Consider the following 24,568-nt stretch of genomic DNA (forward strand, 5'->3'; position numbering starts at 1 on the left):
GTTCAAATACCACTTACACTATAAAACCTCCCCCGAGATTTTATATATCGCCCAGAAAGTCTTAGCACATTTACTCACCTTTGTCCCTCCATAAGCATTAAGCATGTTGTTCATAGGAGCTCGATAAATGTTACTAAATTTTGAAAGTATACCCATGCTTAAATGAAGGGACTGGCCATAAATTGTTAAAGCCACAGTTAAAAGCCATAAGGGTATTCCATTCATCCATATGCAGGTATGCAATAATACATACATTAATATTGGAGCACCTGGGTGGCTAAGTTTGTTAAGTATCCAACTCTTGATTTTGGTTCAGGTCATGATCTCATCGTTCATGGAATCAAGCACCACGCTGGGCTCCAGGCTGACAGCTGATAGAGCCTGCTTGGGATTCCCTCTCCCTCTCCCTCTCCCTCTGCCCCTCCTCTGCTCACATGGGTGCGCATGTGCTCACGCTCTCGCCCATGCTCTCTCTCTCAAAATAAATAAATAAACATATACTATATATAAATAAACATATACTATATATAGTCCTATTTACATTTGCAAACACTGAAAATCATGGATTACTAAAACTCCAGATGAGTAATATACTACACCTTACCTACTGATAAATGTTAACCATCTAAGAAAAGCACAGCAGAAACAGTCTTAACCAAAAAAGATATGGTATCTTCCCATTCAATAAAGTTTTAGTATTTAGAGCTTCAAAATTCCAACAATGGGGCAAATTTACTTAATTGGGAAAAAAAAAGTAAGAAAAAAATTTAATTAATTTCCTGAAGGTCAGCAGTCCTACATTGAAATCTTCTATCATCACCTTTGCACAACTCTCAAGGCAACGATTCAGTAAAAACCCTCATTCTCCATACTTTAGGGCTAATAAAGGAAATACAGCCATGCAAACAATAATTTAACGCAAGAGCCAAAATAAACAAAGAAGTTGTTTCCAGAAACAAGCTAGAGTGTTAGCAATTTGTTTCCACTATGTCTGGGCATCTCCAGTATAAATACCTTACATATTCAAGGGAAGTTTCACAATTCAAAGGCGATCTCACATAAATGATTTAATTCTTACGGTAATCCCGTGAGTTAAGCAGAGCAGGGATTATTTTTACGGATTTAAGACATTATGAACCCAGTAAAACCACAGATAAAAGACTGTTTGGCTATACAAACACAGCACCTCGCTTCCAAAAAGAAGTACTCTTTGCTACAGCAACAAAATGGCCCAAGACAAATGGGCGACCCCCCTTTATTCCATCACTAAATTTAGCTCTGTGAACCTACAAGGGACTCCGCTATTAAAAAGAACGTCAAAATTTCAAATTATGATAACCCGGAGCAAAAGTTCCATCTCCCAGTCTATTTCCGAGTGACATTAACTCTACAAGCAAAACGAAGCTCCATTTCTCAAAGCAGTTCAAACAAGAACACACCCTCGGCGCGCACTCAGACTCCAAAGCTTTCAGCCGACTCCCTGAGGTCAGAGTAGGTCCCAGAGAAGTCCCAAGAGAGTCTGGGGGACCCAGTTATGACGAGATGGGGGTGGGGCGCAATGCAAAAAGCTCCGCCGACCAGGAGACGGAGGAAGAGGAACCAGGCAGGAGAATACTGACAAGAAGGGTCTGGGGCGCCAGACCCCGAGCTTCGGGTCTGAGTACTGTCCACACACAAGCTGGAGTGGCTCCGCCTCCCGACCCCAGGTCCAGTCCCCAGCCAGGCCCCTCTGCTCCCAGACACCACAGGGTAACTCCGAGCGTCCCAGCCCTAGAAACAGAAATCTCAGAGGTCCCTGGGGGGGGGGGGGGGGGGGGGGGGGGGGCGGACACCCACCTGGCCGAGCCCCACCGAGGACTGGGCCCACCAGGCCAAACAACAGCAGCCACCGGAAGCGGAGGACCCCAAAGGGCGAGCCCGCACCCGATCCCATCGCGGCAGATTCCGCAGGTTCCACTCAACACTCGGTCGCTTCTGCCTCAGCGTGCTCCATCATTTCCCAACCCAGACGGGGCCCCAGAGCTGGCCGAGATGCGCGCGCCTGGAACGAGCACGCGCTCGGCACTGACGCAACTTGGCTCCAGTCCGAGCTCGCTCCCGGCATCGCGCTCGCTACGCTGACGTAAAGAAAAATCCAGTCGCCGGCGGGAGAAGGGGATTTCTGTCCCAGCCGCTAAAACCCTCACTAGCCTACCCCGCCCATTCACACTAACTGCCCCGCCCACTACCATTTATGCCCCTCCCCCTCCGCTTCCAGGCCCGCCTACTTTGGGCGTAGAAGGACCTAATTGTACCCGGAGGTGGAGCGCAAGACCCAGAAGCGGAATTGAGGAAAAGCGAAGGGCAGCCCCGCCCGCTGCGCAGCCTTTTCTGATTGGTTTGCGGGCATTGGGCGGAGCACACCCATTGGCTGTTTGGTGGCGAGCAGTGGGGCTACGCGCGGAGAGGCCTGACCTGGCAGGACTACCTTGGGTCGGCTGTGCCGGTCGAGCTTTGCTGTTGAGGTCGGGTCTCTTCCACTGGGCCCGGGAAGATGGTGCTGGGTGGTTGCCCGGTGAGTTACTTACTTCTGTGCGGCCAGGCGGCTTTGCTGCTGGGGAATCTACTTCTGCTTCACTGTGTCTCTCGGAGCCACTCACACAACGCTACCGCCGAGCCCGAGCTCACATCCGCTGGCGCCGCCCACCCAGAGGGCTACGCCGGCGCTCCGAGCTGGGAATATGGCGACCCCCAGTCTCCAGTCATCCTTTGCTCTTACCTGTAAGCTACCGAGTCGTCGAGGTGGAGATGGGGCCAGGGATATATGGGTGTTGGGGTTGGGGGGGAAGGGAGGCTGCTTTTTTTTTCAGACCCTCTTCACCTGAGGACCTGATGGTCAACACGCGGGAGGTAAATACCATGACAGGTTTCTCACTCCTCTCACCCGTGCAGGGGAAAACCTTGGGTGTCAGTAGCAGATCCTTTGGGATCCCGAAAAAGGAAAACTAGGAAGGAGTGACCTCATATAACCTCCGGAAGAAGGGTACGAGGTTGTGCCTTCTCTATCCTGCTCCCTTTAACTGAAGGAGAATCCGTCGTATGTGCTGGTACTGAGGCACAAATGGAGTAAATTACTTATCCTTGCCTACAAGGCACTTTCTTTTTTTAAAAAGCAATATCCTGTTGCAGAACCAAGTTTTTAACATCTCTTTTTAGTCCATAAGAAAAGGCGTTTGGGAAATGCAAAAGAGAACTGGGAATCCTTTGGCTTCAATTTTGCTCCCATAGCCTTGTGGCTCTTTGCCTAGGGAAGAGGAAGCCTTGGGAGAAGTAGAATCCATGTAGAAATCAACCAGAAACACTCCCTTTCCCCCAGTTAAAGGATGGCTGTTTGACCTGCTGTTCTTCAGTCTGACTGACAGCAACTCTTGGGTACAGTCAGAATGAAATTAAACCCTAGAAAACTTGAAGCAATGTCTCTTGCTTGTTTTGTTTATATATACATAAACAGCCATTTGCAAAAACCATATGAGATGGTGATCATGATCTTACTGGTGATTTACAGACCTGATGAATTTATAGAATGTGACGACCCAGTGGATCATGTTGGAAATGCAACTGCATCCCAGGAACTCGGTTATGGTTGTCTCAAGGTGGGTTTTTATTTTGTTTTATAAGCAAACTCTTCCATAGAGAAATAGTACTAGGTAAATGCTGTTATAATAAAAGTATAGGGGTATGAAGTTACCTTTTTGTAGACTCTATTAGAATGACTTACTGGAAATTTCCATCATGGCCAGGGTCATTAACTGAACATGACATTTCACTTCCTCAGGAAGAAGCAGTGTCTGTGCCAAAACTACCCAGGTGCACAGACTAACCTGTCTTTGATTCTTTGGGCCATTGAGATTGACTGATAGAAAGCTATTATGTAACCTCCTCATTATCTTTCAAGTGTGCACTTGGCTGAAAGAGCAAAAGAAAGGTTTATGCACTTTCTAAAACCAATAATGGATTGAGCTGTATCTTTATTACACATGCATTTGGGGCAGTGATCGTTTTTTTCACCAGGCAAGCAGTTGCCATCTACTTCCTGTTTTCTTAGGAAATAGATGGGGTCTATCAGTATATGCCTTTGTAGGAGGTTATAGTATTCAAGGAGAGGCCTTTGGTAACAGTGGCCTCTTGATGGAAAAAAGCCATTCATTTCCATTAATAACATCCAACTTAGTGTCCCCAAAACCAGTCAAGTTCATGTACCTTCCCCTCGTATTATGCAGCATAATGCAAGTCAAGATTCAGTCAGGTATAAGAGTTATGGGAAAACATTGTTTATACTAAATCGGAGACAAAGGAATAAACCTGAAAGTAGTAAGACCAAAAAAGCAACTCTTACTGCAATCATGTGTAAAGAAGTATTTTCAATACAATGAGATCTTGTTCTATTGATAATTATCAATGAAGGTTTGAGTTAGCATTATATAGAGATCACTTATTTTTGCCCATTTTAATTAAAAACTGAGTTGATCCCGTGAAGGCACTCAAACTGCTACTTTCCCCAGAAGTCCTAGAGAACCAGTACTCAGGCACCTGAATCTCAGGGAAGGTATGATTTCCAAGTCCCTTCCCTTTGAGGATGCTCCAGTGAAAACTAGTGAAGTACTTAATAAGGTGCCAGGGGAGAACGTACAGCTGTGCTTTCTCTACTAGAGTTCAGTTACATAAATGGTAACAGGTCCTGTTCTGAAATTTTTTTGCTGTAATTTAAACTAATAAAAAAATGTACTGTAGATATTTGATAATCACACATTCATGACCTAAATAGAATTCTGAGTCAGCTGATACTCTGAGTTTTTTCCTAATTATGTTCATTTATAATATATAAAGCAGACTTCTAATACACATTGACTTTTTAAATACCCATTTCCAAACGCTCCAGAATATGTTCTTTTTCCTGTAAATATAGGATAATTAAAGCATTGTGTCCATCTGTTCTAAATGGCATTTAATGAAACTGATTGTAAAGGTTTTTACTATATTATTAAAGAAGCCAGTCACAAAGAAGAAGAAAAAAAGTTTACTTAAAACAATGCACAATTAGGGTGGAATAGTTTAAAATCCCCTTGAATCACTAAATTCCTTGCTCTTGAACACAGCTTTACCCCAACTTTGTTAGTATAATTATTGTGCTGAGTCACCTTTTATTAATGAATATAAAGATATATTTTGTATTTACTTGCTTTGGTGAATTTGGATTGTTTGTTTTGGTTGTTATGGCACAGTTTGGTGGTCAGGCCTACAGTGACGTGGAACACACTTCAGTCCAGTGCCGGGCCCTAGATGGGATTGAATGTGCCAGTCCTAGGACTTTCCTACGAGAGAATAAACCTTGTATAAAGTAAGTGTTACTTTGAATGGTTTGGTTGGTAATTAGAGGTACAGATGTTTTTCTTGTCATCTCTTGATGTGACTTTTTCTTTTAAGTGTTAAATGGGGCACCTGGGTGGCTCAGTCAGTTAAGCGTCTGACATCCGACATCGGCTCAGGTCAGTGATCTCACGGTTTGTGAGTTCAAGCCCTGCATCAGACTCTGTGCTGACAGCTCGGAGCCTGGAGCCTGCTTTGGATTCTGTGTCTCCCTCTCTCTGCCCCTTTTCCACTCGCTCTGTCTCTCTCTGTCTCAGAAATAAATAAAACATTTTTTAAAAAGTGTTAATTAGGGGCGCCTGGGTGGCTCAGTTGGTTGAGCACCCGACTTTGGCTCGGGTCATGATCTCACAGCCAATGAGTTTGAGCCCCCACATCGGGCTCTGTGCTGACAGCTCAGAGCCTGGAGCCTGCTTTGGATTCTGTGTCTCCCTCTCTCTCTGCCCCTCCCCCACTCGCATTCTATCTCTGTCTCTCTCAAAAATAAATAAATATTAAAAAAAATTTTTTTTAAAGTGTTAAAGGGGCAACATGATTACTACTGTGCATAATCCATGGACAGGGGCAATGTGGTTATAAACAGAGAGGACCCTGGACCAGAGGCCAGAAGTTTTAAATGTCTCTTTCATCAACTAGCTAAGTGCCTTTGGATGCCCAGAGACTAAATCCCTCCCTAACCTACAGAATAAAGAAGTTGGACCAGATGATCTAGTGCCAAAATTCTTATGATAGGTATAAATCCTGTGAAAATAGCCTTAGTATTTCAGGAGTAAAGGTTTTATTATGAAAAGTGTGGGTTTCTCTCCTTGAAATAAGTTTATCTTAAAGAATTAGGGTCATTTCTGTAAATTTTGCTTGAAGGCACAGAATGTACATCATTTGCTAATGAAGAGTCTGTGATGTTTAGTGATATTAGGGCAACTGCAATTGAGTGTCATTGCAGTATGTAAGACCCAAGTCCTTATTGAAGAAACCTCACTTTTAGTTGCCACCAAACAGCAGAAGGGTATACGGAGATCAGTATTCACCTGATGAAACACGACAGCACTTCTTTAGAGAACTGTATTCAGAAATGCAGCCTCAGGAGCCTGCCTGTGTCAGGGAAGGATGCGGGCCCAGACTCCCCTCTACCAGACTGTCTACAGAGCAAATGTGCTTCACTGTTTCTTGTATAATCCAAATCCGTATTTGTTCCTATAGGTCCCGGGTAGTGCTCTTTTACAACACTAGACCAACTAGAGATTTTCTTCGGGGGGGGAGAGGTATATCCGAGGCTACAGAGGAACTGCTACACTATCTCTTCACTTATGTTAAGTTCGTTAATCATTAAATGTTTTAATTTTCATGTGGTAAACATCTTCCTTTTCATTCCTTCTGTCTAGATATACTGGACACTACTTCATAACCACTTTACTGTACTCTTTCTTCCTGGGATGTTTTGGAGTGGATCGTTTCTGTCTGGGACACACTGGCACAGCAGTAGGGAAGCTGTTGACACTTGGGGGACTTGGGATTTGGTGGTTTGTTGACCTTATTTTGCTTATTACTGGAGGGCTGATGCCAAGTGATGGCAGCAATTGGTGCACTGTTTACTAAAAAGAGCAACTGTCATGGCCCAGAGAGGCACGTCTTCTGAATTCATCTCTCCAGGCTCAAAACTCTTCCTTGATGCCAGACCTGACCATTACTTTCCCTCTTTGGAGGGAATGGGTTTGGTTAGGAAGGTTTCTCTGGACTCCGGGTTTTCAACCCAAATTTTACCTTGCAGACTAGAAATGACAAACCAACAGTGTTTGGGAATCAAGTGTGTACCTTTCCTCATGTACAAAATATAAAGGATAGTGACTAACTTATAAGCTGCAGAGGGGTTTGCGTGCTCTTTATTTCTGTACATTGCTGTATCTTTAATACTTTGGAGCAAGTGGACCCAACAAGATGAGCAAGTGAACCTTGTGCCTTTTGTGACCCTAAATCTTCATGCAGAAGAGATCTGAAGCTGAAACGTGAAAATCTTCAGCAGAAGTAAAATGGCCATGGATTTTAATACATACTGAAATTCTGACTTTCTGAATTTAAATTGCAGAATAAATTATGCCAACCTGGAATGCTGTTTGGTACTTTCAGTAGGTAGAATGAGACTCAAAATTCTGTTTGTTTTGCCAAAAGCTAGGCATTTAAAATGAACCACTCTGTTAATAATCCTACTGTTAACATCACTATTTTGCCCCAGAGGCAGTATATACAGTACAATAATTTCTTCATTTCAATTATATTTTGAAAGCCCAACAATATCAGTCATGTCTGGGTTAAGCTATCCTCTTGGCTATCCTATCCAAAAATTAGTTATTCACTAGTTTAGAGAGCCTACGTTTTAGGCTGGTAAAAAACATACCATACACCTAACTGTAAAACTATTCTTCACAATTATGTAAGATAAGGTGAAAGAAAAACAGATGCTTAAAGGACAGAATTACTAAGTACTGGGTAGAGTTAGGGTGTGATTTATGGGGACAAAGAGAAACTGAACACATTCTGTCAAAATAAGTGTGGTTCCAGAAGCTCTCACTGTGGGCTATAGTAGTCAGTAGGGAAAGAGACAACCAGGCTTTTGCATTCCCAAATCACTGGGAATAAAAGGAAATGTTCTGAATTATAAGTGGTTTTAAAAGCTTAGTTCCCATCCTTTGCAATTTAAGTTGAAAAGAACTGCTAACTATAAAGTAAAAGGAGGACTTTGTGGACAAACTAAGAGCCTGATATTCAGGATAAATTCTAGAAACAATCAAGGTAGAAGTACTCAAAGTTTAGTTCCATAATAGTTGACTTAAAGACCAAGAATCACAGTTTAAAAAAACTCTGGATATGTTCCATCATTATGAATCAGCTTTTCTAAAAGTTTCAGCTTTATTATCCCTGATAAATATGCTCACTGTACTTCTATTCTTAAATGGTCGCAACTGTGAAAAATTAAAACAGATTATTCTGTCTTGAAAGTTCTGTGCCACATTGACCTTAACCTTGTTGTCTACAATAGTAATAATTGGTAGATTCTTATTCATAGTCTCTATACTATAAGTATATAGTATTTTTTAAATTGTTGTAGGTCACAAAGAAACTAGACCCCCTCCCCAGGAAAAAAAGCACATAAACATAAAATTCTGCATAGAATTTAAGGAGACACTGTATTAAAAAAAATAACTACTAAGAGAAATCTGGAAAACAAACTAAAATTAAAATCTTACCAAAAATAAGATACTACTCTAAGCCACAAGTCCTGCCTCATCTCACACTTTTTAAAAAAAATCTCAGGATATTCACAAACCCCCACCAAAAGCTACTTTCTTTAAAAACAACACTTTGGCAACTTTCAGACTCAAAATCATTAATGTTGCCAGGAGGATGAGCTTGGGTAAAAAGGTAAAAATCTGTAAGTTATTGAAGTATCAGTCTTATAAAAGAAGCCCTTCTCACAGTCAGAAAAGCTTTTGGAGACCACTGTCAGGGTGATCATGAGAATCTTTAATATTTCTCTGTGACACTCTGCAGTTGCCAGTGTCAGTTTGACTTGCAAATGATGCCCGTCCTCTGCATCTATAAACCCTGGCCAAATATGATACAACCTGAAAAACTGGGAAAAGGAGTATTATTAACAATTGGATTTCCTTTGCACTCTGGATTCAGGTTGTTTCTTCATATTTGGTGTGTGTGTGGATGTTTGTGTTATATCCAGTTTGTAGCTATAGAGAAGTTTTAAAGTCCTAAAGCGGCCTTCTGTCAAGGTTAAATTAGAAACTGTGCCTTTCAGTTGTTTCTTTGTTTAAATAAAATGTTATCAGTTCTCAGACTTCCTGGCACCATGTCCTTCACTTGCTTTAGTAAGGCTTCTTAGCAACCAACAGTAGAGCACCCCAACCAAAAGGTCCCTGAATGTATGTGTGTTTTAAAGCATTCGTTTTTCTTTATAAGAAAGAGAACCTAAAACTTGCCATCTTTGGTACATCTTCAATACAAACCAGGTAATATAGCTTTAGTTTTGTTAGATAATTTCTCTTTAAGGCAAGATATTTAATTGATTATTTCAGGTGTGACTGTCAGGATCAGAGTGTGACTTCCCCGACGAACCATCATGGAAAGGGAATCACTGTCCTTAACAGCTTGAGTAACATCAGTTGTGGTGGTAACAGGTTGCCCATTTATGCTGACAATTACATCGTGGTCTCTCAACCCAGAGCTGGGGGGGGAGAAAAGAACCATGAAACTAAGTTTTGCTTGTCCCCATCCAGAATTTAATGTCATCTCTTGGCATTATTTTGCTGTCATTAAACATACAACCAGGAAACCAGAAATAGCCTCATTCCTTCCAAATATGAGGACTATCCTAAGATAGTCCTGGGGACTATCACCTGGGGACAACAGTCTTACTTACCTTTATAAAGTCAATACTCTAACAATCATGTAAAAAGTTTACTCCTCCCGTATATTGGATTTGGTTTGGAATAGGGAATTTAGCTTTTGGTTTTTATCATTCTCTGACCTCTGTAAACCTCAAGCAAAGACGAAGCAATATATTTCCAAGCAATATATTTCCAAGCAATATACATTTTTCCCCAGACAGTTGTACTCTATCAGTTTGGTTTTGACAGCCCACTTGTCCCATCTTCACCCATGGTTGTGGAAGTAGAGACTATGCTGAGCTGCATGGTGGCTCTGCTTCCAGTTAGTCAAAAACCAGTCACCCCTCCAAGTCTAAATATTTAAGGCTCTGGTTGTAGGCTCCTTTTCCCCAAAGCTGTGATTACATTCTGTCTCCAACACGTTTGCTTCACGTAGAGTACATAGTCTAGAAACAAAAAGCACCTCCAAACATGAAACACTGCAATAATATATGGCCATGCTGATGATTTCTCTTAAAGTCAGTAATAGGCTGGAAGAGGCTCATCAAATGAAATGACTCCAGGAGACACCATTTTAAAGAAATGGGAGGGGCGCCTGAGTGGCTCAGTCGGTTGGGCGACCGACTTCAGCTCAGGCCATGATCTCATGGTTGGTGAGTTTGAGCCCCGCATCGGGCTCTGTGCTGACAGCTCAGAGCCTGCTTTGGATTCTGTGTCTCCCTCTCTCTCTGCCCCTCCCCCACTCATGCTGTCTCTCTCTGTCCCAGAAATAAACATTAAAAAAAATTTTTTAATAAAAATTAAAAAATAAGGGGTGCCTGGGTGGCTCTGTCGGTTGAGCGTCCCGACTTCGGCTCAGGTCATGATCTCGCAGTCCGTGAGTTCGAGCCCCCTGTGCTGACTGCTCAGAGCCTGGAGCCTGTTTCAGATTCTGTGTCTCCCTCTCTCTCTGACCCTCCCCCGTTCATGCTCTGTCTCTATCTGTCTCAAAAATAAATAAACGTTAAAAAAAATTTAAAAAAAAAATTTAAAAAATAAAAAAGATATGGGAAGTCAAAGGAAGGATGTGGGAGGATTACCAAGAATGTGGAATTTTTTTTAATAGAAATTTAAAGCAAGAGGCTATGAAAAGAAGTTTGAGGGCAAAGCTGAAAGCATGGAAAACCTTTAGAACAAGGACACCTCAGGAGGATGACTGGGGCAGTGTACAAAGAAGAAACTTAATTCATTATAGTTCTGTGAATAGAAAAAAAAAGATAAAGAAACCTGCCAGTTATTAGTGTAAACTACACACCAAAATGAGGGAGTGAGGCTTAGCCAGGATAAATGATCTTTCCCGTGTCCCACAGCTTGGAAGAAACTAAAGGATTTGATCCTGGGTCTTTCAGACTTGAAAACGCACCTGGCTACTCACTCTGCCTCTCAGAAACAAGACAAGGAGCTACAAAACAGGTTAATCCAGGGGTTAAGCCAGATTCCACATCCCTGCTCTCTGGATAATTATGTACCTCTCAAGTAATTACCTCTCTGTACCACAGCTGCCGTTTCTATAAATTAATGCCTATATCATAAGACTATTGGGGGCTCAAAAAAGTATGTAGAACACTTAAAATGATGCCTGACATAGTGGTTAATAAGTGCCAGCTGTTATTACTATAATAATTGTGATTATTATTAGATATAAGTGGGTGAAGCCAGAAATAATAGCTTTCTGGTTTATCGGTGACTTCAAGCAAGGCCCATATTTTAATGTTCATCCAAATCACCTGCAGCTCTTGTTTAAAATGCAGATTCTGGGGCACCTGAGTGGCTTCATTTGGCTAAGCATCTGACTCTTGATTTTGGCTCAGGTCATGATCTCACGGTTGGTGAGATCAAGCCAGGAGCTGGGCTGCATGCTAACAGCATGGAGCCTGCTTGGGATTCTCTCTCTCTCTCTCTCTCTCTCTCTCTCTCTCTCTCTCTCTCTCTCTCTCAGAATAAACATTTTTAAAAATAAAAATAAAATGCAGATTCTGATTCAGTGGTAGAGCCTGTCGTTCTGCATTTCTAAAAAGCTCCAGGTGATGCCAATGCTGCTGGTCTACAGACCACATTTTGAGTAGCAAGGACTTGGGAGAGCTGAAAGAAATAGCTTTGGCCTTGAGCCAAAAGTTAAAAATAAAGGGGTGGGGGGAGGGCAGGAAGCAAGAAAGTTTAGAAAAGCCTATGACAAGCCAAATTTAGTAACATGAGACCTAACACTTAGCTATTCTGAACAGTTAGTACCCTGTGGTTTCTTCCCCCTAGTAAAAGAGTTGCCATAGTCTAAAAAGGTGACTGAGCTCTTGAAAACCAAAAATAGTGAGAAAGGGATATTGAAGAAGTATAAGAGAGACTCAGGAAAATAACTGTAGGACAAACCACCTCTTCCCTCAGTAGTTAGTATAAATGTTTAAAGACAAGAGTAAAATCAGCTGAGCACTTCTTTGATAAGCTATTCTAGCCTTTGCTTTATTTACATTCATTCATTCATTCAGTGCTGGCCTCTGATACGGTCTTCCAGAGGTCAAAGAAAAAAGTGTCTGAAAGTACCTAAAATATATTATTAAACCATTAGTCCTCTGAATTCTTCCTGTTCTTAATAACTAAGGTATCGAAAGAGTAGATTTGAGAATTCCTAGCAAAATTAATTTAAGCTTATGCTATTAACTCACCATGAATTCTTGGGCTACAAAGAACCATCCCCTTCCCAAAAGAAGTCCTTCCAAACACAAGTATTCAAAAGTCTAAATCCACACTGTCCAATAGAAACGTAAGGCAAGACACATACATAATTTTAAATTTTCTGGTAGGCGTATTTTTTTTAAACTTTTTTAATTTTTAGAAATATCTTTAAAAGTAGATGAAACTAATGTTAATAATATACCTCTTGGGGCGCCTGGGTGGCTCAGTCGGTTAAGCGTCCGACTTTGGCTCAGGTCATGATCTCACGGTCTGTGGGTTTGAGCCCCGCGTCGGTCTCTGTGCTGACAGCTCAGAGCCTGGAGCCTGTTTCACATTCTGTGTCTCCCTCTCTCTGACCCTCCCCCATTCATGCTCTGTCTCAAAAATAAATAAATGTTAAAAAAAAAATTTTTTTTTTTTTTAAATAATAATAATATACCTATTTAGGGGCACCTAGGTGGCTCAATCAGTTAAGCGTCCACCTCTTGATTTCAGCTCAGGCCATGATCTCACTTGTCATGAGATCGAACTCCACGTCAGGCTCCACGCTATCGGTGCAGAACCTGCTTGGGATTCTCTCTCTCTCTTCCTCTCTTTCTGCCCCTCCTTTGCATGTGCTTCTGTGTGCATGTTCTCTCTCTCAAAGTCAATAAACATTTAAAAAATATACCTATTTTAGCTCAATATATGTATTATCATTTTAACATGTAATTTTTTAAATTATTAAGTTATTTTCCACTGTTTCATATAAGTCTTTGAAATCCACTAGAAACAACACACACCTGTTATGCTACTATACAACATCTTACACAATGCAGTGATTAAGGTATGAAAGGCAGTCCTTCCAAAACAAAAGGTATGTTTAATGGAAAAATATTTTACATCCATTGCCTCTTTTTTTATTTAAATAAAATTAAAGAACATTCAGTTCCTCAGTCACACCAGCCACATCTGGGTATTCAACAGTCATGTGCGGGGAGGGCCACTGTACTGAACAGTGCACGTCTCAATCCAACACACATTTTACCACGGCACGTGAGCTGCGCTCTCACCTTTCAGCAGCTGTTCCTTGAATCACCTCATACACAAAAACTCCAGAACTCACATCAGGGAAATCTGGATCTTGCCTTTTCATCTCTTGAAGAAGGCTAAGAAAAGTGAGAAGAGTTTTCCCGGAAGGTTAAGAAACACAATGACTTAATAATCTTCAGAGCCCTGGCCAAAATCTCCAACTCAGTAGGTACTCTTATCTGTTCTACTCAAGGCTCCAAGTGGCCAGGGAGAATTCCATCAAGCTGGTCACAGTTATTCTTCCCCGGGGGTGGTCTGGTTCTCTGCCGAAGCCTGGGACCATGGGACATTTATAAGGTAGAGCCACAGAGAAAGAAGCTACTGAAACGTTCAGCAAATATTGGTGCCAGCAGAGGCACCTACTCTGTGACAACGAGGCCCTGCAGTCACAAGAGTAGCTAGTTGTGGTCCAAATGCTTTAGATCGCCTGTTAAGACTGTCCAGCTGTGACTTTTGCTTCTGAAAAACAACCCAGACACATTCAAACCCACGCTTACTTCATAGTGAGAGGCAGCATCCGCAGACCGAGATACTTCTTCTGTGAAAGAGCTTTTCCTGGAAAGGAAAATTATAAGGTGTTACTAACAACAAGAATTCCTTCCTTTGGGCAGAGCATAAAAGACACCAAGTCATGGATTATCCTTACTATTATTATAACTGCCTTTTCAGGGGCATCTGGGTGGCTCAGCCGGTTAAGTATCCAACTCTTGGTTTCGGCTCAGGTCATGATCTCATGGTTCAGGGATTCAAGTCCTGGGTCAGGCTCTGCATTGACAGTGCAGGGCCTGGGGTGCTCTCTCTCTCTCCCTCTATCTCTGCCCCTCCCCTGCTCATGCTGTCTCTGTCTCTCCCAAAATAAGTAAATAAACTTAATAATAACTGTCTTTTCGGGCTGTCAGCAATGAAAATGCTTCAGAGAATCTTTGTCACTAGCATGAACACTCCTCCCATCCACTCCCATCTCTAGCCCATGGGTTTCCTTTCCACCACAATTCACATATTTCTGGGGACAATACATGCCTGGCTTTGTGCCTTGTCTCCCAATATTGCCACTCAAGCCAACGTGATAAAAGCTGGGTATTAGTGACTCAGTATTCTACAGAATTCCTAATGGCAGTCTCTACGATAGATTGAGTGCTCCTGAAAAACACAAGAAAGGAAGAAAAAGTCCTAACTCCCCTCACCTTTCAACTGGCGCTCATGGAATTCTGCCAAAAACTGTCGAATTCGATCTGAGGGAATTGCGAAGGAGATTCCCGCGGTCACCTTGAGTGTATTTATGCCAATCACATCACCATCCTGGCAAGGGAGGAGCCATCATTAGGTCTCCAAGTCATGCAAACTGATAGGTGCAAAACTAAAACCAGCAGAGGAGAGAGTGAAGCCAGTCACTGAGGGTCAGAACACAGAGGGGCTAGAGGAAAGCAGACTTCAACAGAGAGCAGCGGATGTTACCTTATGGGACACACAGCATTGTAGGAAAACCGGGGGGGGGGGGGGGGGGGGGGGTACCTACCCATGTGCAAATCCCTACTGAGGACATTTTTTAAAATCTTGAGCTCATTTTTTTCCTTCGCCAAACTGATTTTAAAAGTGAACCACAGTTTGTATTTTGACAGGGATAAGAGGACAGGGAGTATTTGCCTTTTCTGCTTAAATGAAACTAAAAAAAACATGGAAAAGGCAAAAAGGCAACACTTCAGTGAAACTATTCAGGATTAGCTAATTGACCTTAGAGAACAAAGCTCTACAAGGCCGAAGCTGAGAAGCGGGAAACACTTTCCTCTTGATGCACTTCACCATCCTTTAGCCTTGTTGAGTAATGGCAAGGGTAGAAAAGAGACTTCTGATCATACTAAAATACGTATTATAGGGGCTCCTGGGTGGCTCAGTTGGTTAAGCATCCAACTTCGGCTCAGGTCATGATCTCACAGCTTGTGGGTTCAAGCCCCACGTCGGGTTCTGTGCTAACAGATCAGAGCCTGAAGCCTGCTTTGGATTCTGTGTCTTCTTCTCTCTGCCCCTCCCCTGCTTGCTGTGCTCACGCTCTCTCTCTCTGTCTCTCAAAAATAAATAAACATTTTAAAAAATACATATTATAATTCAGTAGGTCTGGAATGTGGCCTGAAAATGTGCATGTCACCCTCCTCTAGTAGACTCATTGTCTACAGGAGAAAGCAGGTGCAAAAAATTACATGCATTGCTAAGCAAAAAGGGGCTCAGTAATTTCACATACAATTCATCCTCCAAAAAGTAAGTGTAATGTGTGAAGAACCAAAAACAATCAGCTCTAAGGGACTCAGAAAGCATGATCACAGACTGTCTCAAACAGCACTACACTCTCATGCTTTCCCCACATAATTGAGCAACAAGAAACTCCCATTTCCACTAGAGATGCTGAATGAAACTAAAGAAACAAGACAGAGCAATGGATTCTTACTGTGGCTTTTCTGTCATCTCTATCAAGACTAAATTTAACCCTGAACAGACCACATCATGTAGTTAGCATCTTGGGATCAGGAACAGTTCTTCATACGCAGCAGCAGAGGGGTTTCAAGGATAAACCCTACATAGTACTGTTGGTCATTTAACATCTATTTTAGTTTAGTGCCCAGGACTTGTGTTAACTACGCGATGAAGACAGAAAGCATGCTCAAGAGATGTCAGTAAGCATAAGTAAACCCTAGCACTCTCAGTTTGATGAAATCACATGCCAGGAGGATAAATCCACTGTAGATTTAAATTTCTGCTAACTGGTTACTTAAACGATGCAATAACAGAAAAGCATCTTACCACAAATCTCTACACAAGGGTGACATCCTAGTCTGCATCATGGAATTTGTAAAGTCTTTGAAAGTGAGGAAGAGACGTGAAGCAGCAAGGAAAGTGGTCACTTACCAAGTTCACCAGAGGTCCCCCAGAATTCCCATGCTGAAGACAGAAATTTGGAAAAGTCAGTACTTTTCTCCTTGTCATTTATACATGGTTCCTAAAGAGGTTTACCAAAAGCAGCCTATGCTGGTGAGTGCCTGTTCCTCCTAGATAGGCAAAGCCGTGCCCCCGTCATCACCAACGCTGAAGTCAGTGCCAATGAAGGACAACAGCAAAAGGACCACCACCTTCTACAGCAGGGGGTGACCCCTATGACAGACCTAAGAGGCTACCATGGATGCCAATTATCACATCAAACAGGCTGAACTCTAACAACATGGCATGCCATCCCTCTCGTGAGGATCTAACTGTACTCTGGACATCCCCAACAGGCCAATGGGAAAAGAGGGCATTCTTACATGTCCTTCTCACTGTCCTGTCAGTACCTAACGGGTTGAGGATGGCCCTCCCAAGTGACTTACGTTAATTATGGCATCAGTCTGGATATAGTCCATGTTCGAATCCTTCAGCCCCAGCTCTTTGCCCCCTCTCTGTGTAGTGCTGACAATTCCTGCAGTCACTGTGTTCTGCAGAGAAAACGGGCTGCCCAAGGCCACCACGAACTCTCCAGCCCACAGGTCAGATGACCTTCCCAGCAGCAATACAGGAAGGTCAGTCTGCACAAGAGCAGAAGGGATGGGAAGGACAGAGAGGTGAAAAACAAATCAAGAACAGAATCAACCAGTATTTGTGTTCAACACATATATGACACCGTCTCTATCATTTGGGCAGTTAAAATCCAAGAATCACCTACCCACCCACATACATTCTACAAGTGCCTGATGCTTCTTCCTCAAATTCCAGCAACCACCAAACTCTCTCACTTGCTAAGATGATCAGTATCATCTCTAAAATCTAAAACTATTGCTTTGTAGAAATTACTGTAACTAAACCACCAGTGAAGTAGCTGATGAACATAAACTGACATTAGCAACTTAGCTTGATTCCAGCTCAAAGGTTCCTAGTCAAGGTTAAGCCACAAACAGAAAGGAGATCACCCAGAGCAGTGCTTCTCAAATTTTAACGTGCACACAAATCACTTGGGGATCTTATTAAAATGCAGATTCTGATTCTGTAGCCCGGGGTGGGATCTGAGATTCTGCATTTCTAAAACATTCTCAGATAATGTCAATGCTGCTGCAGTGCAGATTACACTTTGTGTAGCAAGCACCTCAAAGTATTCCTCAGCAGCTTTGAATCCATTGCAATCATTCCTAGTATTCTAAGGCAAGCAGAAACAAAGCTTCCCAGAAGCAGCATCTGTTGAAAAAAGAGGTAAAGGAGGCTGGATAGTTAATAGAAATTGTTAGGGATATACAGACGGGCAGAGAGGAAAATAAACAAAAGAGGAGTGAAAAACAGGAAAAAAAAGAAACCAGAAAAGAGCATATACCAGGTAGAAAAGATGTGTGGGAGTGGGGTGGGAAAGAAAGTATCAGCAAATTGATGAAAATCCCCAGCTGTACAGACTGCTTTGGCCCTTGCATACTCACGTTTGGCTCAATCTTAATCAGCGCAAGATCCAATTTATGGTCAATGTCCTTGACAGTGGCTTCATACTGGACCCCACTCTGGAGCTCCACCTGGATCCGCTGCTGGTTGGTGAGGACGTGGGCATTGGTAACAATGAGCCCATCCTCAGACACTATGAACCCAGAGCCACTGGATGCAGGAATATCCTTGCTGCTAAGAGGTGACCTGTCTCAGCAAGACAACGGCATAAGCAGAGGGCAGGAAAATTAGGGGATCTATCACAGTCTGGGGACATGGGAACCTCTCATTTATCAAGCATACTGCCACCACGGTTTTCTCAGACATTTTACTTTCTCCTGTCTGTTTTCATGCTCTCCATGTGTAATTGGATTCTGCATGTTCAATGCCTTGGCCATCTCTTAGGATCACGAATGAGAGCTGATTCCAGCTCCCCTTTTCCAGGGACCACCTCTGACCCCCACCTTCAGCGATGGTCAGAGCAGCAACCCTCTGCTTCAGAGACCTAATCTAATCATGCTACTGGGGCCAAATGTGGATCCCACGTTACTGAGTGCCACATTACTGAGGACCCAGGCAGGGAGAGAGTGTAAGAGAAGGCTGGTTCCAGCTTGGATCCACTACTAACTGGTCTTGTCACACATGATTCCTTTCCATGCAAACGAGCAGCCTGAGCAAGATCACCATCAGGATGCCTTCTAGCTCTTACATCTGACTCTCAGATTTTGTCTGTGGGAGATGAGGGAGGGAGAAACCCCAGACAACTAAGTGCAGAGGAGTGGCCCAGATTTGGAAGTCAGGAACCCTACGCTTCCGCTCTTTGGCTAAACCACCCTGAACAGATTACTCAACCTGTTTTGAGCTGCGATTTCCTCACAGCAGGTTTTATGACTAAACGATGCTTGTAAAGCGGTAGCGCAGGGACTTAAGTGGGCAGGCGCTCATAAACAGTCCGCTGGGCAGCTGGCGGCCGCCTCTTGCCTCCTTTACCTGCGGAACAGCTGCAAGTGAACCACGGATGGCGCCACCTTCTCCACCACGGCGGCGATGAAGTTGTACTTGCTCCTGAGCCGGCCTACACTCCTGGTCCCTGAGAAGAAATGCTCCATGCTTGGGGGCGGTGGGCGTCCCGCTGCCTGACCGCATCTGGTGTCCTATCCCCAAACTCCCGGTCTCTCTCCTCCTCCAGTTCCCTTTCCCTCTCCTTCCTCTCTTCGGGCTCCCCTTTATGTTCACGGCCATCCCGTAAGGATACGCCTTGAGGAAAACAGAGCTGTCATCCCATCCCGGGTTGGGGGGGGGGGGGGGGGGGGAAGAGAGAAAGGGAAAGGGGGAGACGGTGTTTAACAGGCCTGGGGAGGCAAGCGGGGAGAAACCACATGGGAACTGGTAAGGAGACACCTAAGAAGGAAAGAAAATTGGGAACAAGGAGTTGAATCCGCAGGCAAAGGCGCAGGGACGAGCCTGCGGCTAACCGCGAGTGCGGCGCGCCGCTTAGAGGAGTCGCGAGCGCCCGAGCGCGCGCGGGCCGGCGCTCACCTTGGTCGGCGCAGTCGCCCTTCAGCACGGGCACGGCCGGGAGCGCGCCCCGGAGGCGCGCGGCGCGGTTCTCGGCGCGCAGCGCGCACAGGTTGGGGTAGGTGCGCCCATCGCTGCCGCACACGGCCGCTCCCGCCGCGGGGCAGCCGCAAGTGCCCATCCAGGCGCCGCGGAAGCGCTGGGCGCTGAGCGGCGCGCGGCACTGCAGCCCCGGGGCGCACCGCCGGCCCAGCGTCCCACCGCAGGCCTCTCCCTCGGCCGCCGCGCAGACGCGGCAGCAGCGGCAGCGGTCGAGCACTGGCGTCGCCCCAGCGGAGCAGGTGGGCAGCGGGGGGCAGCGCGTCGGTTCGCAGGCCGCCGGACAGGGCAGCGAGGGCCTGGACTTCCTAGCCTCGACCCTGGGCACAGGCAGCGGGGGCAGCAGCAGCCACAGCAGGAGTTGTCCGAGCGCGGTGGGCCGCAGCAGAGATCTAGTCATTCTGCCCCCTTCCTTCTTCGCTCTGTTCCAGTTACTTTGGTCTCGCAACTGCTCTAACGTGAGCAACACTTTCTCCCGGCTTGGGTGTCGCCTCCGCCAACCCCCAGACTTTATGGGGCAGAACCTGGCAGATCCCACACGTATCACCCACACCGTCCCCGCCCCGGGGCCAGGTCTACCCCCACGCCACGAAGAGAGGTCGCCAGCCCTGCCCTGTGCAGGCACTTACCTCGGGAAGCGCAGAAAACCAGTAACAGGGCACACTGACTAGAGAGATCACCCACCCACGGACAGAAGGTCAGCGTTAGGAAAACATACACCATATTTCAGTATTTCACATGGTTTTATTACAAAACAAGCAACAAAACAGTTTTAGAAAATTATTTTTGCTACATACCAATTAGTAGATCACATAAAATGAGAAGCATAACAGTTTCCATGCACTCAGCTCAGTGCTTGCAGTGAGTGCATTTCACAGCTGAAACGTACTGGTTCAAAACACAAAATCATGCCACACCATAAGCAGTGGGGGAAGGGGTCAAACAGTATATTTTTGCCAATATTAGCTTTATTCAAATTCTACTTAGCATGAGTGACTGTAACTGCTGCAGGCAATAACATGGAGGAAAAAAAGGATGAGGGGGAAAAAAAGTGATGTTGGTAGAAAAGATTTAATAAACTGCCCATTTTTGATTATGTTCAAAGTTTATAAACAAAGCTCATTTGGGAAACTCAATTTCCAAAATGGTGTTACTTCCATGTGCCTGTTTATCTGGTCAACAGTGAAAACTAACATCAAATCCCACCGCTCAGCTACTCAGTCTGCTATTTATTTATTGGTTGCTTTTACTCATATCAGAGCACAGTTATATTTAGGAAGAAAAAGAAAAAACCTTTTGTGTCAAGTAAACTACAAAGCTGGGCCTTACCTCTGCTCTTTTTCATGTGAGCTCAGCATTCTACTCAAAAATAAACGTATAAACCTCCAATATTTCGACCTGAGTCCACTCTTCACCTTACTAGGGTTACAATGTCTCACAGGATGCAAAAGGCCAAACTACATTTACCAACCACCACAGAAATTCTTACGCTTTCATTCTTAAGCTTAAGTTCTTAAGCTTTCAAGATAGTGAATGGTAAATAGTTCAATTATACGGAAGACCACTTGGGGCACCTGAGTGGCTCAGTGGGTTGAGCGTCCAACTTTGGCTCAGGTCATGATTTTGTGGTTAGTGGGTTCAAGTCCCATGTCAGGCTCTGTGCTGACAGCTCAGAGCCTGGTGCCTGCTTCGGGTTCTGTGTCTCCCTCTCTCTCTCTCAAAAACAAACAAACATTAAAAAATTTTAAAGCCAAATGCTTTGATTGCATAGGCACCATCTTTGGCTCACACGTGAAGTGACATTAAAAATTGTGATGTGAAATTGGTCAGAAGGTAAGAAATATGGACACAAAAGAAATTCTGAAATAAGGTTTGGGAATTAGAATGCTTTTAAGTGCCATTGAAGATAATTCTATTTATCTAGTGTTGGAACCACATTAACAATGTTCTCACTTGGTATTCCCAAGTATTTGCCATCTCCAGTCCTTGTTTCCATCATAATAATACAGTCTAGATTTATAAGCATATTGAACTCACATTCTTAAAATAGACCCTACTGAATGAGAAATATATCAGCTTACTATAATGGCCAATTAATTTAGCAGTAGTATTCTAGCAGAGAGTTTACTTAACAAAAGAGAAATGGATACATTTTTGCCAGAGGATGACAGCTTTCATGAGTTGGGGAATGTTTAAAGAGATCTCAAAAGTTCCTAATTTATTTTTGCTAGTGCAATATCATTTATTGTGTACCTTCTTTGACCTAGCCAAAGAATTTTCTTAAGGAAAATTTGAAGATGAAACCAGAGATGAGGAGCTTTAAGAATTTGAAATGGCTACTTGAAGCTGTAACCTCACTCACCCATGAATAACTAACTCCCAAAGCACAGATTTCTGAGGACAAAAGTCTACAAGAGTCTGCAAAAAAGAGTGGGGAGAGAGAAAAAGAGAGAGATCCAGTAGATGTCTTTTTTTATAACAGGACCACTAGGCCAAACAATGCAAGGGAACTACACTGCATTAAAGGAACAAAGATTTCCCTCAAGCCCCTAGGGGTTTCTGATGACATGTTTTTACCTCTGCATTACATCTGGACATAAGGAGGGGAAGATATTCACTTAAGTAAAAATGCTTCTCTCAGTATCTTCCTCTAGTCTTTAATTTTTAATTTAAAGGTAACTAATTGATCTAGCTGATGAAAGGTACAGACAGAAATGAGTTAGTTTTTCTATCCCTTTAGGGAACCCTGGAAGTTAGCAGTAGGCCACATTAAGTTAGACAAATTCTCCCAGGGACCTGGAAATAGTATCTTTTGTCAAGTTGAAAGAAGGTAGAAATTTGGGTGGAAAAGGCAATCTATGCTCTTCTACCTGGGAAATCTCTAGTCAGCAATGCAGAGCTTCTAAATCAATGTTTCTATGCATAGTTTCTATTTTATTAAAAATATAAATACCTCTCAGGATTATCCTTGTATCTCTTCACTGTTAAGTACATGGAACCTTATCATATTACAAGGTGTGATCATGCAAGTACACAAGGCTTCATTCAAAGGGCAACAGAAAAAGTTAGAAAGAAAGCAAATCTGCCAGGGTATATAATATACAGCACTTAAAATTAGACTAATATCAGCCCATTGAAGAGAGCTGTGAAGTAAGGATTCAAGAAATCCATCTGTGCTAAAACAGACCTTTTCTTCTGTCTGGAAAACACGGATCAGAAAAGTTTATCTGGATGAACTATAATCCATGTTTTCCCAGCACCTGCTTCAAAACAATTCTAACACTCTAAAACAGATAATTTTTTATCTAAAACAGATAATTCACACAAGTGAATTATCATACACTTATCAACCCTCGAAACTTCCAAATAACGCCACTTCAGTGGAAATGTCTGCCCTATTCTCAACAGTCGTAACTTTTAACACTGATAAACCCATCCTCGGGGCCTGACACAGAAACTGGATGGGCAGGTCTATCACTCACGTTGACATTATTTGGGGTCGTAGACAAGAACAGAATAATTCCCCAAACTGGCTGATGCACTGAGGTTGAATCTTTCCCCATACCTTACAAGAGATCCCTATTTCTTCCCCAGTGGAAGATTCTCCCCTGGGAGGATCTACCTTAGTGGACATTCTGAGAGCTACCTGCTAGCCCCCAGATCGTAACACCTCCCCTCAGAATGTATCCCAGCCAAGCCAGAGCCTAGGTCTGCTGCTTTCAGCTGGGTCAGTTACCTACTCCTACTTCACTGTTAGACCTCAGCCAATAAACAGGAATAGGATAACCGAGATGACTGCCCAAGACTCTGTGCCCGGCCTGGAAACCAAAGGAAGAAACTATAACTAGGACACGGAAATAAAACTTGGTTGGGATGAAACTGCACTACTAAACCTCCTCTCACCAGGAAGACCTTGGAGTGGTCAAATGAGAGGCAACCTGCTCTCCACTGAGCATGCCTACAGGTCTAAACCTCGTGATTTTCCAAGTCAAATACGCTGTATTATATTTAAAAAAAAAAAAAAAATGAATGGGCCCTCCCCACAGAGCATCCACAGGAATATGAGTGCCAAAGGGTCTCTGACTGCCTTCCAAAAGGTAGGGAAACTGAGTCATGGCCTCCTTTTCTTGAGTCCTCCCCCCTCCCAGGGTACCGTGCCCTATCACACATCAGAAGTTCGTATGCTCTCATCATCAAGGCTGAACAGAAATGGCTTCTCCTTGGGGTGCTGGGGCTCTGATCTGTGCCTTATCCGGGAGCTGGGCAACACCCCAGAAGTACTGCTCTCCCCAGGTCGAGGCATGAACAAGGAGTCCCCAGGAGTCTCTTCAGCTGGAAGCAGCTTGTCCCCGGCCTGGGGGACAGGTGTCCAGGGTTGCCAGGAGGAAGCCACAGAGGGGGCTTTGCAGAGGGCTTTTTTCTCTTCCACAGCTGGCCGCCCCCTGCACAAGGCAGAGTTGGGCCCACCTGACAGGCTGGAGCTTCCAGAGCGAGTCAAAGAGATGGATCTAGAAAAGGACATATCCTACAAAAATAAAAGGGAAGAAAAAAACAAAAGAAAATAAGGGCTTTCCTGACAATGTCTACTCCAAAGCCCCAGGAAGAACAGCCACCTAGGATCACCACCTCATAGGTCCAGAGACCCCTGTCTATGGAAATCAAGTACAACCAACGGAATTCACTCCAGATGTGTCATGTTCTGCCTGGCAGGGAGACGTGTAGAACACATCAGAGTCTCTGTTTCTTTACCCAACCCAACTTGCCGCTTTCAAACAACCAAAATAAAAATAAAAATGAAACTCTGTACTTAAATCAGTAGAAAGAGAAAACAAACAAGACAGCCTGGGGCTTCAGCTGCATCCAGAACAGGCTGCTTGCCTACATCACCAAATAAAACCTGACCACTCAAGCAGAATTCATCTCCAAGTTGACAGCGGCTGCGTACCAGAAAG

The 24,568-nt window shown here is 43.8% G+C and overlaps 4 protein-coding genes across 7 annotated transcripts in view; 1 reads left to right on the forward strand and 3 right to left on the reverse strand.

Moving 5' to 3' along the window:
• The window catches only part of ADAM9 (ADAM metallopeptidase domain 9), a 144,126-nt gene extending 141,955 nt beyond the window's left edge, over positions 1–2,171 (reverse strand). The window contains exon 1 of one of the 2 annotated variants that reach the window (XR_008421609.1): positions 1,837–2,171. Coding sequence is in view for 1 of the 2 variants with exons in the window: in XM_019440731.2 (XP_019296276.1) it covers positions 1,837–1,933 (97 nt within the window). In the remaining variant the exon portion in view is untranslated. The remainder of the gene's footprint in view (positions 1–1,836) is intronic. The other variant, XM_019440731.2, reaches the window with a different exon arrangement.
• Positions 2,172–2,413: 242 nt separating this feature from the next.
• Positions 2,414–9,250, forward strand: TM2D2 (TM2 domain containing 2). Its single transcript, XM_019440739.2, has 4 exons — positions 2,414–2,760; positions 3,545–3,632; positions 5,262–5,377; positions 6,789–9,250. The coding sequence occupies exons 1-4, from the start codon at positions 2,534–2,536 to the stop codon at positions 7,000–7,002; spliced, it is 645 nt and encodes a 214-aa protein (XP_019296284.1). The 5' UTR covers positions 2,414–2,533; the 3' UTR covers positions 7,003–9,250.
• A 99-nt stretch (positions 9,251–9,349) lies between these two features.
• HTRA4 (HtrA serine peptidase 4) lies at positions 9,350–20,219 on the reverse strand. Its single transcript, XM_019440733.2, has 9 exons — positions 19,539–20,219; positions 18,990–19,089; positions 18,002–18,206; positions 16,931–17,125; positions 16,476–16,508; positions 14,762–14,876; positions 14,075–14,132; positions 13,559–13,654; positions 9,350–9,637 (listed from the first exon to the last, which is right to left on the reverse strand). The coding sequence occupies exons 1-9, from the start codon at positions 20,014–20,016 to the stop codon at positions 9,472–9,474; spliced, it is 1,446 nt and encodes a 481-aa protein (XP_019296278.2). The 5' UTR covers positions 20,017–20,219; the 3' UTR covers positions 9,350–9,471.
• Positions 20,220–20,340: 121 nt separating this feature from the next.
• The window catches only part of PLEKHA2 (pleckstrin homology domain containing A2), a 72,184-nt gene continuing 67,956 nt past the window's right edge, over positions 20,341–24,568 (reverse strand). For all 3 annotated transcript variants that reach the window (XM_053901060.1, XM_053901059.1, XM_019440737.2), the window contains one exon: positions 20,341–24,141. In XM_053901060.1, coding sequence (XP_053757035.1) covers positions 23,779–24,141 — 363 coding nt within the window. In that variant the 3' untranslated portion in view covers positions 20,341–23,778. The remainder of the gene's footprint in view (positions 24,142–24,568) is intronic.

This window comes from Panthera pardus, unplaced genomic scaffold (genome assembly GCF_024362965.1).
Source record: "Panthera pardus isolate Hobbes unplaced genomic scaffold, ASM2436296v1 HiC_scaffold_13, whole genome shotgun sequence".
NCBI lineage: Eukaryota > Metazoa > Chordata > Mammalia > Carnivora > Felidae > Panthera > Panthera pardus.